The 13,818-nt window shown below is 27.1% G+C and overlaps 1 protein-coding gene across 1 annotated transcript; it reads left to right on the plus strand.

The window, feature by feature from the left end:
- Positions 1-8,862: 8,862 nt before the first annotated feature.
- LOC113859620 lies at positions 8,863-13,818 on the plus strand. Its single transcript, XM_027492344.1, has 10 exons — positions 8,863-8,909; positions 8,997-9,249; positions 10,399-10,479; positions 10,602-10,985; positions 11,525-11,660; positions 11,826-11,988; positions 12,265-12,393; positions 12,507-12,701; positions 13,506-13,628; positions 13,711-13,818. The coding sequence occupies exons 2-10, from the start codon at positions 9,063-9,065 to the stop codon at positions 13,816-13,818; spliced, it is 1,506 nt and encodes a 501-aa protein (XP_027348145.1). The 5' UTR covers positions 8,863-8,909; positions 8,997-9,062.

Here is a 13,818-nt window from a genome sequence, read left to right on the forward strand (position 1 = left end):
TTTAATATAATAACTGTATATTTTTTTCATAAAAAATTTTTATTTGTGAATGCTTAAATTCAGTCCTTAAGGCTGAAGCTGACAAAACTTTAAATTTAAATATGATAAAAAGTTACCATAAGTATTTATATACTAATTTTTTATCCTTAAAATTATTTGACCAAAATATTTTTACCAAAATAAAATTTAACATTCCGATCTTAAGATATTTGGGAAGTTAAAAAAAAACACCTATACTTTAAAGTACCTTACTGTACTTATAGTGAAAGTAACTTACAAGTATCAAGTGATACACATTTATTCCATTTAAGCAATAAGGTTTTAATTTTAAGCTTTTGTATAAGAAAAATTTTCTTATCAAAGAGTTAGTCTCATTATGTAAGTAAATATACTCAATTATCAAGAATATATGTGATTTAAAATAAATATTTTTCAAAAATATTTTATAATTAATTGGTGTAAAAATTCAAATAAAATATTACTACACTAATTTTTTTTATTTTTTTTTTCCGATTCTACATGGCAATTTTGTGTTTGAAACTACAAATAGTTGTGTCGAGAAAACAATTATGTGGTAAATTTCAGTACTGTAAAATTAAAAAAAAAACACATTTTTTTAATTAATAGCTATTTTTTCATCAAATGCAATTAATAGCAAAGAAAAGTCACTATTCTCTATCCTTAATAGTTAAAACTTTTAAGAAAATTTAACAAAAAATCTTCAGCACAATCATGTAGCAACTCTAAGAAAATATCAACAATAGTTATAGAATAATTGATTAACTTTCACTTTTGTTTCACCAAAAAGAAAAAAAGAAAACAAACCTAAAGTAGAAAGAAGTGAAAATTTTGAATAACATTTATAAATATTTAAATTGTATCAAATTTAGTATACAACATTTGAATTTATCAATATTGTATTTATAAAAGTTTGTTATAAAGTATAAGTATTTAAATTCAATTAATAATATTAGTATCTTAATAATTTTATATGAAAATTAACTATTTTAATGTGTAATATTTTATTTAGATCTTGAATAATAGATTTGAATTATTATACTTAATAATCTACTTTCAAACGTATAAAATAATAGTCGTTAATGGTATGAATTTTAAGAATGATAAATTGTTTTGTTTTTATCAAAAAATATTTTATTTTTTTATTATATTCCTTACATAGCTTTTTATTTAAATTTTATACTATGAATTTTCTCTATAGTAGTTATTTAAGAATAAAATTTGAAAATGAATTGTTTTTATTAAAATTATAAAATCATTATTATTTAAACAATTATTAAAATAAATGTTATTTTATATCGATGGGAACACTTTTTGAGTAAACCATGTTATCCGGCACCCCTCCAGTTGGTATTTCAAAATATTTCAGGTGCGTCCGTTGGATAAGGTTCTTCGTATATTCTCTTCATTACTTTTTATATAAAAAAAAATTAATTATTAAAATCAATAAGAAAAAAGTATTAATCTTTATATTATAAATAAAATTATATTATTCAAGAATGAAGTAGGTAATGGAGCAATTCTCTTCTTCAATTTGTTATACGTATATTTTATAAGTAAAATTAACTTAAAATATATGGAAACTACCCATTTTATATTAATTTTATTTTAAATTTTAGAGATCAAAATTGTTTTTAAATTTTTCTTACATAAACTTTTAGATTTTCTGTAAATATTATTTTTACAATCATAATTTTTTTTATTATGTTATATAAATTTCCAAATTTTCATAAATATCTATATTTATAAAATTTATAATACTTAATATATTTTTTAATAATTATATTTTTTTAATTTAATTTAAAAAATATAATTAATTTTAACACAATATTATACATATAAATAACACTTTTGTTGAAATATTCATCATAATTAATATAATTTTAGTGTATTATATTTATTTAGTTTTATAATCATGTAAAATTTTTAATTTTTATATCCTTTTATCTGTATAATATATGTTGATGTTTCATATTCATAAAATTGTATTTTTTATTTTTTAATTTATATATATTATTTTAAAATAAAATGTGTGTTACACGTACTACTAAATTAGTATGTTATAAATTTATAATATATTTTAAAAATGCTTATAATAATAAATAGTCAAACTAATAACAATTTCAAGTCAAATGTCTTCTTGACCTTGCTGGCGGTAAAGAATCAGTAATAGGTGGGTGAGTTTGATGAATTATAACTCAAAGAATTAAAGTAATGAGAGGATGAGAAGGAGTAGAACTCATAGCCCTACTAGAAGAGATGCAACAACTAACTACAGGTCTTCTAGGCAGCTAGAGCAAATTTAAAATCAAAGAAATTGGTAAAAAGCTCATCAAAATAAAGAGGAAAAGTTTTAAAAGCATTATCATTGGCAATAATGATAACAATATTGTCTCTCTCTTTAGGTGATAACAACATTATGCCTCATTGTATAGAGTTTTAAAGATGAAGAAAAATAAAGAAGTCGAGAAAGAAGATAAGAAGAGAAAGAGGAAAAGAGAGGAAGAGGGGGAAGAGAATGCAAAAGATTTAAGAAAAATGATAAATAATATATAAATATTATAATGATAAAAAATTTAATAGAGTTAATATTTTTAATATAAAATTATGGTATTTTAAAAAATTAAAGACTACAATAGATCAAAATAAAGTAAAATAACAAAATTAAAACTTACTTCAAAGTTAAAGGACAAAAATATTAGTCCTACCTTATAAAAAATTTACAATAAATAAAAATATACAAAAAAATTAACAATTAATTCATATAAAAATATATCTTTATTTTTTATATTTAAAAAATTATAAAGAAATAACACCTTGATCATGCAATACTCCATTAAGTACACTTCTGAAGATAACTAATTTAATATATAATGTTAAAGTTTGTAACCGCATATTTATAAATTTAATTCTCATTACTATTATTTTTAAAAAAATTAATTAAAAATTAAAATAAAAGATACAAAATAATACACTGATATTGTTAAATAAAATTAGTTTCGGAAATGGTTTTACCCAAAGCTAGAATAATTATTTTTGTTGATGTAATTTAGAAAAAAAAATATTAACACGTAAAATACCTGGATGGGAAAGATAAATTTTTTAATGAGAAGATAGATTTATGCATAATATAATTTATCTAAAAACATGTTATTCAATATTTCTTACTTTAATATGTTATTTAAGATTTCTTAAAATTTAAATCAATTGAAGTTCAATTTAATCATCAACACAACCACATCATTCCAATTAAAATATTATATCAATGTCACCGAGTTAAACGTGGCCCACTCAACAATGAACTATTCTGGTAAGTGGTAATGAACTTCAAATTTTGGTTTCTGGAGAGGTTCACCTAAAAATAGGTATGCTGATGACATATTATACTAGTTTAGATATTTACACAAACATTTTTACAAGAAGTCATCTCTTATCGATAGCACTGAGAGAGATTATATAGTTTCTCACATTAGGGTTTCATATATGATGCTCTTGTTATATAGAAGAAATCCTTCTAAGTTTGATAAGTTTTTGAGTTCATTCCTTCTTATTCTTACTACAATTAGATAATAATTATAGTTTAACTAAGATAAAACTTTTTAAGAGAATTTATTCTTTACATGTGACTCAAGTTCTTCTAATATTTAGTAATTATAATAAATATATTATTTGTATTTAATATTACAAATAGTAAATAGTATTTAACAACATGTTACTATTATCTAAATACCAATAATATTATTAAAATAACAAAACTCATTATGTGATGATATTTATTATATAATTAATTTTTTTGTCCATATATTCAATTTAAACACAGGATATAAAATATTTTTTTTGTAAAGTTTAATCTTATTTTTTAATATCCAAGCATACCTTTTTAAAATAAATAGCTCACATTTATTTAAGAAGCTTGTAGACATTACTTATGATACATAAGAAGGACAAAATTCCTATAGATAACTTATATTCCTTTACATAATTTATTTTATATTAGATTTCCAACTTTATAATCACTTTGCTATGAGTGATATTAAAACATAAAATTTTTTATGTAAAAACCATAGTAACTTCATCATAACAGAGAAGGTAAAGGTGATGAAAAAGAAATGCATAAAGTACTATTATGATGAATCAATCTGATTGTATTGTATTTTCATATGCTGAGAGAAATTAAGATATATTTTTATATACAAAAGTGAAAGCTAACCTAACAAACTCACTCTTAAATGAACCAGTAGAAAGCTAACAGCATCTAACTAATATTTAGTTGACATAAACTAAGATTTTAATATACAAATAGAAAGTTGAGAACATTAATCTAAATAGGATTCTTGATACTCTCTTGCAAACTCATTGTGGAAGAAGATGTAGCAGTGAGTTTGGGCCTTAATTCCAAAAAGATTGTAACAGAAGCTGGTTTTGTTAGCAAGTCAGCAATTTAAAATCTTGAAAATGTACTTAACACAAATTTCTTCATTGACAGCCTTTTCTTTGATGAACCAGAGATCTAGCTCAAAGTGTTTGGTCTTGCTATAAGGAGAACATCACCTTGATTGTCGCACCACACTAAGGGTGCTTTGGTGATTTTGATGTGCAGTGGACTTGATATACGAAATTTCTGCAATTAAGGATGCTATGCTATGAAATGTAGCTTCAATGCTACTTCTTTACATAACCCGTTGGTTGGTTCTTAACAGTCCAAGATACTATACTAAAGCCAAGATAGACACAAAATCTTGATGTGAATTTTATATCAAAAGGGTCAGCAACCTAATTACTATTATAATAGGCTGTGATATGTAAATTTTCAAATTTCTTCAGTTGAATGCCAAAGTGGATTGTCCCTACTAAGTATCGTAGAAGTCTTTTCACAGCCTTCCAACGATCATTGAGAGGATTATGCATGTATTAACAAAGTTTATTCACAGTATAAGCAATGTTCGGCCTTGTGATAGTTGCATATTGGAGGCTGCCAACCACAAACCTATATAAAGAACTATCATTAAACAGGTCAGTGCCTTCTGCAAGAAGCCTGGGAGAAACTGCAATAGGTGTTTTGACTGCCTTTACTAAATTCATTTTTAGTTTAGTTAAGAGATTACTAATATAATTGGACTCATTGAGATGAAAACCCCATTGTGAGTCAATTTTCACTTTTATGCTAAAAAAAATAGTGTAGAGGGCCTAAGTCTTTGAGAGAAAAGGTAAGTTGTAGCTTATGAATGAGATTAGTGATGGCTTCCCTTGAGTTGCTTGTTATTAGGACATCATCTACATACACAAGAATATAAATGGTGAAAGAGGATAAAAACATGACAAATAGGGAAGTGTCACACTTAGCTGAATGAAATCCAAGAGAGTGTAGAATTGTTATTAATTAGTCTTTCAAACCATGCTCTAGGTGCTTGCTTGAGACCATAGATGACTTTCTTAAGTTTGCAAACCATATCTTTATTAGAAGCTTTAAAACTAGTTGGTTGTTTCATAAAGACTTCCTCTTTGAGTTCACCAATGAGAAAAACATTATCAAAGTCTATTTGATGAACAAGCCAGTTTCTGGACAAGATAAGTCAGTACTACCCATATAGTCACAAGTCTCACCACTGGACTAAAAGTATCAAAAATGTTTGGATGCTTTATCCTTGACTTGGGTAGCACTCTTGGTAGCATCATCAACATGATTTGTGGTTGATGTATCAACAATGCTTGATGCATTATCCTTGTATTTGATGGGAATCTTGTTAGCACCGTTAATATGATTTTTCAATTGAAACCTTTTAATGATGGAGATGACTTGTTGACACCATGTGAGGAAGTTACTAAATTTTGATGAAATAGGGTTTGTGAAAGGTTAAGAGGAAAAAGATTGAGATGAGGAAGTAATGCTTGAAAGACGAATCAAGCTCGTGCTACCATGTGAAGGTTTAGAACAGAGAAAGTAAATGTGATGAGAGAGAAATGAGTAAAGTATTATTCTAATGAATCAATCTAATTGTATTGTATTGTCACATGCTAAGAGAAATTAAGATATATATTTTATACACAAAAGTGAATGGCTAACCTAACAAACTCACTCTTAAATGAATCAACAAAAAGCTAACAACTTAACAACATCTAACTAATACTTAGCTGATACAAACTAAGATTTTAATATACAATATACAAAGTTGAGAACTTTGATCAAAATAGAATTTTTGATCAATGATATGTAATGATTCATGTAACGATAGAATAATCTAACACATCACTACTCTTAATGTGTATGAGTGTAAAGATTTGATATCTCATATTCATAATACGTGATATTTAATCATTTTCATTCATATGTTAGTCTCAATATATTATATTATCTTAATATTAATATTTACCTAAAGACATTTAAAAAATGATACTAATTAAAATCTTAGACTTAAGTCATTTATTAAATATATATATATATAAGTTATATTTTTATTTTAAAGACATCATTATATTATGTTAAAATAATAAATTTAAAATATTTTAATTTATTAAATAAATAATTGTGATGCAAAAGATATGTTATAAGATAAATCTCATTAATACATACACAAATAAAAGTAATGTATCGCAAATATTTAAATCAATTCAAACAAGCTATTTTTATTTTCCTTTTTTATACTTTTACATTTTATTTTTCATTATTTTTAAAAAATATATAAATATTTTTATAATATAAAATTATATTCTTGTTATTTTATTTTATATTTTACAACACTATAAATTAAAATGATAAATGTACATCAAGTTAATATATTTTGAATATAATGAAGTTAACTCCGACTTCATTAGAAGAAATCCATATGCACTAAAATTTAATTCATTCATATTTTATTTTTGAATTTTATTAAATAGCATCACTGAAAAGTATTTAATTTATTATTATTATTATTATTAAAAAGCTCAAAAACTTCGTTGCATAGTGTGTAAATTTATAATTAAATAAGTAAATAATTTATAAATATATTTATTTTAAGAGTTTAATTTTGATATATTATAATATAAAATTTTTATATTAATATTAATTAGAATAATATTTTATAAATATAATTTTTTTATAAATTAGTATACAAATAAATGTTTTTTATTAATATAATATATGATTAAATGATAGTTTAAATTTTTTATAAAATATTTTAAATTAATTTTTTACTTCAAAATAAATAATTATTATGATATGAAATTTTTATTCATATATATATATATATATATATATTAATAATACTATTTAATACTCAATTTAAATATTTTTAAAGTAATTATATTTTTAATATGTAAATTGGGTGTTTTATTTAAATATTTATTAAATTAGTTATATTTTAAATATTTTAAAATTATTTATAAAATATTTGTTCCTGTTAAAGAAACATTAGTTTTCAAGTTTTTGCTCCGAAACGATGACGTGTCTCTGGTAGTCGTTGACGTGGGGAGGATACCTGCAAAAGACACTGTTAAAGAAACACTGGTCTTCAGGTCCTTACCCCGAAATAATGACGTATCTCTGGTTACCTTCCTTATATAAGCACTGTAATGGACTAATGGGCCTTCTAAGTCAGTCTTGATTTTTGGCCTTTTAAATAAAATAAATAATATATTGATTATTACCTTAATTGAGTTAATTACCTTTTAATCTTGATAAAATGTATCCAGCCACTTAGATTGAATAGGTATTCGATTTTTTTTTCCTACAAATAGAACTGAGTTATTCCTTATCCAGTATAATATTTAATTTTTTTTACTTTAAAATAGTTAAATTGAATGTTAAAATATGATTTATTTGTAATTTGCTTTTATAGACACGTAATTTACAGAAAGGGTAGTAATGTACCAACACGGCGTTCGTACTTGAAGACATTTTTGGATTCACCATACCCGCATAAGGACGTTGATAAAGATACTCAACACTTTACATCAGAGTGTGAAACGACGTCAGATAAACGCCAAAAGTACGGCACCCACTACAAGGTATACAGTCAAACCAGGTCCACAAAACTCTGCACCCGTTTTCCACACGTTTGGCCAACCATTTATCTCCACGTGGCAGTGCCTCGCCTACGTGGACCCTCGCCTTCTCCAACTGGTGTCACCCTTTTTACGCCCCAAGCTGCCAACTCTCCAACGACCACCCTTGTTCATAAGAACTTTTGAATTTGGATAATTGGATTGTTCTTTAATTGAATAAAATGAGATAAAGTTTTGAATTTCATCAAATTTTGCTTTCTGGGTAATCTTATATTGTTAGGATTTTTCTAGGAGCGATATCCTATAGAAGGCTTTTGCACTAAAATTGTTTTGCATACTTAATCATTAGTTGTGTTAAGGGAAATTAAAATGTGACTAAATAATTTATAAAATGTTACAATTAGTTTTATTTTTCAGTCTCAAGATTCTTGAACATATAAAAGAATCATGTATTATTAAATATATATTTATTATATTTTATATTTTTACTTTAATAAATATTTTTATTTTAAAATTATTAAAATTCACTTTCAAACTGATATTAATGTTTCTAATTTTTATTAAAAATTATTTTACAAAATTCCGTTCTAATAATTACTCATTCCATTTCAATTTGTTTATTTTAAAATATTTTTAATTCTAAAATATAAATTATTTTCCTAAAAAATATTTTTATTTATAGGTGTTTTACTTAAATATTTAATTAATTTATGATTATACACTGATGATAAAAATGTTTACGTTACAAAAAAATCTGCCATAATACATTTAATGTTATTCTTAAAATATGTAAATTACCTAAAATGATAAATGGAATATATTATTTATTGGCTTCATTATAATGGTGGCAGAAAAAGTTGAATTTCTTTCTCCAGCCTTCATCAATTTAAGCAAAAGGTTGCTTGATGGTCTGTATCTTCTATTTTCTTTTTTCTTTTTTCTTTTTTTCACTCCTTTTAATGTTGTCTTTTGTTTAATCAACCTCTATATGACAGAGTATGTGGAATGATGGAGGAGTTGTGAGAGGGAGGATAATGATCTGAGGCAGAGATATCAATGCTATGGGGGTGTGTCTGTCAAAGAATCAAGGGTGCGTGAGAGGGAAGTTGAGCTTTTCCAAGAAGAAGAAGGGGAAAAGAAGAAATGGACATAGAAGAAGAGTGTCTTCTCAGTTGTCCAATGGATCATTGGACAAGGTTGATACTACTGGCTTGTCTGAATGTTGCTTTGCCAACCCCACTTTCCAAGGTTCATGTTTTTGTTTTTTCGTTTTTTGACTTGCATTTTCTGTGAATTGATTTTGGGATGGAAGATTTTAAATGATATTATCGAAACATGATTGGTTCTATCTTTTTTTGGAGTTTTTATTTGTCGTCTGTATTTTGTTTTGTAATTGCATTTTGCTATATGTTTTTATTTGTTCTGTAATTGGTATTTGGTTAGGAAATGTTGTTGGTGGAGGCCCTGGAGTTTATGTGTCTGCATGTATTGAAATGGTTATGCTGTTCAAAGGCTGAGATAACTGGTGATTCTTTTAACAGTTATAATCATTGAAGAATCACTACAGTAGACATAATTTAATAATTGGTGCAAATTTACGGCTTGTGCTAAGAAGTTTGCAGAAATTTTGTTTGATTTTAATTTTTGTGTGTTGAAGATGACTGAATATTTTTTACTAGAAGGCTGTAATGGGATTGGATCATATTGTTAAAATTCAAATAAAAATCGAAATGTAGTAAGTCAATTTCATTCATAAATCATAGCTGAAATAATGTCAGGCATCGGTGCTAATGCTATGGTAGAAGGCTTAGCCAAGCTAATCATTGATAGGATTAAACTAATATTTTCCTTTCTATATCAAGGGAGGTTCTGAAGTTGAATTGTTGTGCTGAAAATTATCACAGTTAGCCTTTTAGTGGAAAAGTAGTAGTGAAATTTGGAGCGGTAATAGTAATATTTCTCTGTGAATACATGTGCACAATTAGCAGGTGAATGGCATATTTTTGATAAGCCTCTACCAGTTTCAGATTTTTCTAATGTGCTTTGAGGTTTGACCGCTTAAAACTAAGCATTAGTTGCTGGAGTAGGTCCTAAACTTCACAGAAATCAAGTGTTTGCTGAATCAGAATGTTATTTTAGCACTTGTTTTTTCCTTTAAAGAAGTTTACATGTAAATTTGGGAATGAAAACTGAATTAGTTAGTTGATGTCTGTTTTGATGGATTTTACTTTGTTTCTTTGGCCCAATAAATCAATTAAAGTAGCCTTTGTTTCCCCCCTTTTCCCCCCATTTACAGATTGCTGAATCAGCTTGTTTATGTCATTTCGCTGAACTGCGCTTGTGCCAAAAACTATTTTCTGAAATTCTCATTTCTCCCCTGTTAATCTATGGCAGCAGGAACTATTGAGGAAGCATGGTTTGATTCAGTTGCAGTATTTGACTCTGATTGTGATGATGACTTCATGAGTGTTCCTGATGGTATGGTTTTGGATATTCTAAAATTTATTTTAGATGTGTTGCTTACTATCACTTAAGTACATTGTATTAGAGATCACCTTTGCCAATATATCGTTAAATAAAAATACAATTGATATATGCAGATATGATATCACTGAATGGGACTGAAGCCAAATGTGGAGTTGCAACTGATCATGTGCAGAAACGCGGGGAACTATCAAAAAGATATTCTGCACATATCTCTGAGGCTGTCAGGAGTTCAGATGCTCAAATTTTGGATGTAGATGTCATGGATTCTCAATGTAAACGTCATGGAAGTATAAGTGAAATAAATGAACCTGTTTTTCTGGATGAAATCTCCTCAGTGGATGCAAGCTCCAAAAAGGATGATGGAGTTTTGGACAAATGTGGGGTCCTTCCAAACAATTGTTTGTCATGTCTTTCATCTACCGATCAAAGATCGTCGTCATCTTCTAGTCCTTCTCATACAAGGAAGCAGGCTCATGCAAAACATTCCTTAAAATGGAGTGGGAATGCTGATCTATGTGAGCTGAAATTCTTGAAACATAATTCTTATCATTATTGGTTATTGTGACTCTCTTGTTTGATATATATTAGATTATTAATTATGATTAAGCTTTGAAGTCTTGTCTTACAACTGAAAGAAAAACTAAATTTTGTCATAAAATGTTGAGTTTGGACTTATTTGTTCAAGCTTATACTTAGGAAAGAGTACTTTTTAAATCTAGAAATTTTGATGATAGATTTTTCAAAAGGAAGCCAACTCGAGGAGAGTAGAGAAACTAATTATAAGAACATAACTATTCTTTTTTGAAGCTCATTGTGTAGCATATATGCTAATTTGATTGATAAATATTACACTACTCTAAATTCTACATTTTATGATTAGTCATGACTCCAAATGCATCCTTAATTTCTCACTACAATGCTAAAAGATGCTTTATGGTTGTGGATTATAGTTTTTTCCCGGGGAATGCATCTTATAGTGCAACAACGAATGAATTGTAATCGCTTTTTTTTCTTTTTCTCATTTTATGGTTCTCAGTTTCCTCAAAGACACTTCTACAAAGACCACTCGCTGGTTCTCAGGTACCCTTTTGTCCAATTGAGAAGAAAATGCTTGATTGTTGGTCACATATTGACCCGAGCACATTTAAAGTTCGAGGAGCCAATTATTTAAAGTAAGAATAAGATTCTGGCTATAATTTTTTGTCTAGAATACACTATATACATAAATGCCTTTATAGTTTAAATAACACAGTTAAAATTTAGATTTGCATACATATCCATAGACCAAATTATGTTTGACCGGGCTTCTTTTTTCATTAAAACAAAAATTATGGCAGGGACAAGAAGAAACAATTTGCTTCAAAGTATTCTGCATATTACCCATTTGGTGTAGATGTATTCTTATCTCCACAAAAAGTAAACCATATAGCTCAGTTTGTGCAACTTCCTGTGATTAGTTCTTCTGGGAAACTTCCACCCATACTTGTTGTAAATGTTCAGGTACTCTATTATTCTTCTAAAATATAGTTATCTTTTCACCATTCTTTTGAGAATAGTTCTATCACTAACAGTGGACTCCAACCTACATTCTAATCCTTATCTATCTATGTACCTTTGTCTGACCCTAGCAATTGAGAACAGAAAAGTTATAAAGCTTTTCTAGGTTTATATACATATTGTCATGTGGAAAATTTGAAGTTATGTTTTTTTTTTAGTATGCTCTAATGTTTTGGGGTTTATATTCTTAATCTTATATTCTTATTTTGTGGATTTCAGATTCCTCTTTACCCTGCCACATTTTTTCAAGGTGAAACTGATGGAGAAGGAATGAGTTTTGTGTTGTACTTCAAACTTTCTGAAAGTTACTCCAGTGAACTTCCACTGAATTTTCAAGAAAATATAAGAGTAAGATGGACCCTTAATGAAGTTTGCTTATCACCTTATCACCTAATATCACAATGTAAATGCTGTCTATTTGTGTGTTCATTAATTGCTGTGTTTCTTATGCCTTTGTACAGAGATTGATGGATGATGAAGTTGAAAAGGTAAAGGGTTTCCTCGGAGATACAACTGTACCCTTCAGAGAAAGGTTGAAAATATTGGGGCGGGTTGTGAATCCAGAAGATCTTCATTTGAGTGCAACAGAAGGGAAGCTTATGCAGACTTACAATGAGAAACCTCTTCTTTCACGTCCACAACATGAGTTTTACTCAGTAAGTTTCAATGCTATTTTAACTCGGTTTTGAAAATCAGACCGAACTAGTCGGTTCACTCCCTCTAACTATTGATCATATTTAAGTTGTCACTTTTTCTTTGACCAAATTATTGTCAATTTAGTTATATTAATAATATGATATATAAAATTAATATTTGTTAGTTAATTTAGGTAGTATTGTTATTATTTTACAATCCAACATGTTTTCATGAAACTCTTAATTTAATCTTTATTATTTTTATAAATTTATTTTTTATTATATAGATATTACTAGTTAGACCACGGTTAAACCAATAAATTACAAACCAATACCTTTATTGGTTCAATGACTGCTTCAATTTTATACACATTGCTTTCTATGATGGCTTCTTTCAATAGACTAACTATACTGAGAATGAGTAATACTTAAAATTGATCAATAATGGTTTCTTTCAATAGACCTATACTTGTTCTCATATTTCCATTAACTCACATAATCTCTTATGATACCATCTTTAGTATCTCAAGCGAATGCTTTCTGTTGTTTTAATGATAAAATGGTCTCATGATCCTGTGTGTGTCCATATCCATGTCATTCTGTTATTTGTTATGACATTTAGTGATGTCAGCGTAATCATCTAGTTAATTCTCAAATCAATCTTCAACCAAGAAACATTGTATATTTTGGTTGCTTCTTGTACCTTTATCTGCGGCCCGCAATTTATGTCGGTGTCATTTCATTTAAAGGCGTTATATCCACATGCATTGCTTTATTTTTTTTCTAATCCTTTTGAATATACTAACCAATGTGATTCTCTTTCAGGGAGAAAATTACTTTGAGATTGATTTGGACATGCATAGATTCAGTTATATTTCTAGGAAAGGTTTTGATGTCTTCTTGGATAGATTAAAGATCTGCATTCTAGATTTTGGTCTCACTATTCAGGTAAGTAGTTTTTATAGTCAAAATCAAATGTATTTTCTGCTTTCTATTGAATCAATTTTCTAATATTTGGATCATAATTCAGGGGAACAAAGCAGAGGAGCTGCCAGAGCAGGTTTTATGTTGTATTAGGCTAAACGGCATTGATTACATGAATTACCAGCAACTGGAGATAACTGAGGATCCCCTCTAA

This window comes from Abrus precatorius, unplaced genomic scaffold (genome assembly GCF_003935025.1).
Source record: "Abrus precatorius isolate BTA unplaced genomic scaffold, Abrus_2018 Scaffold2, whole genome shotgun sequence".
Classification (NCBI taxonomy): Eukaryota; Viridiplantae; Streptophyta; class Magnoliopsida; order Fabales; family Fabaceae; genus Abrus; species Abrus precatorius.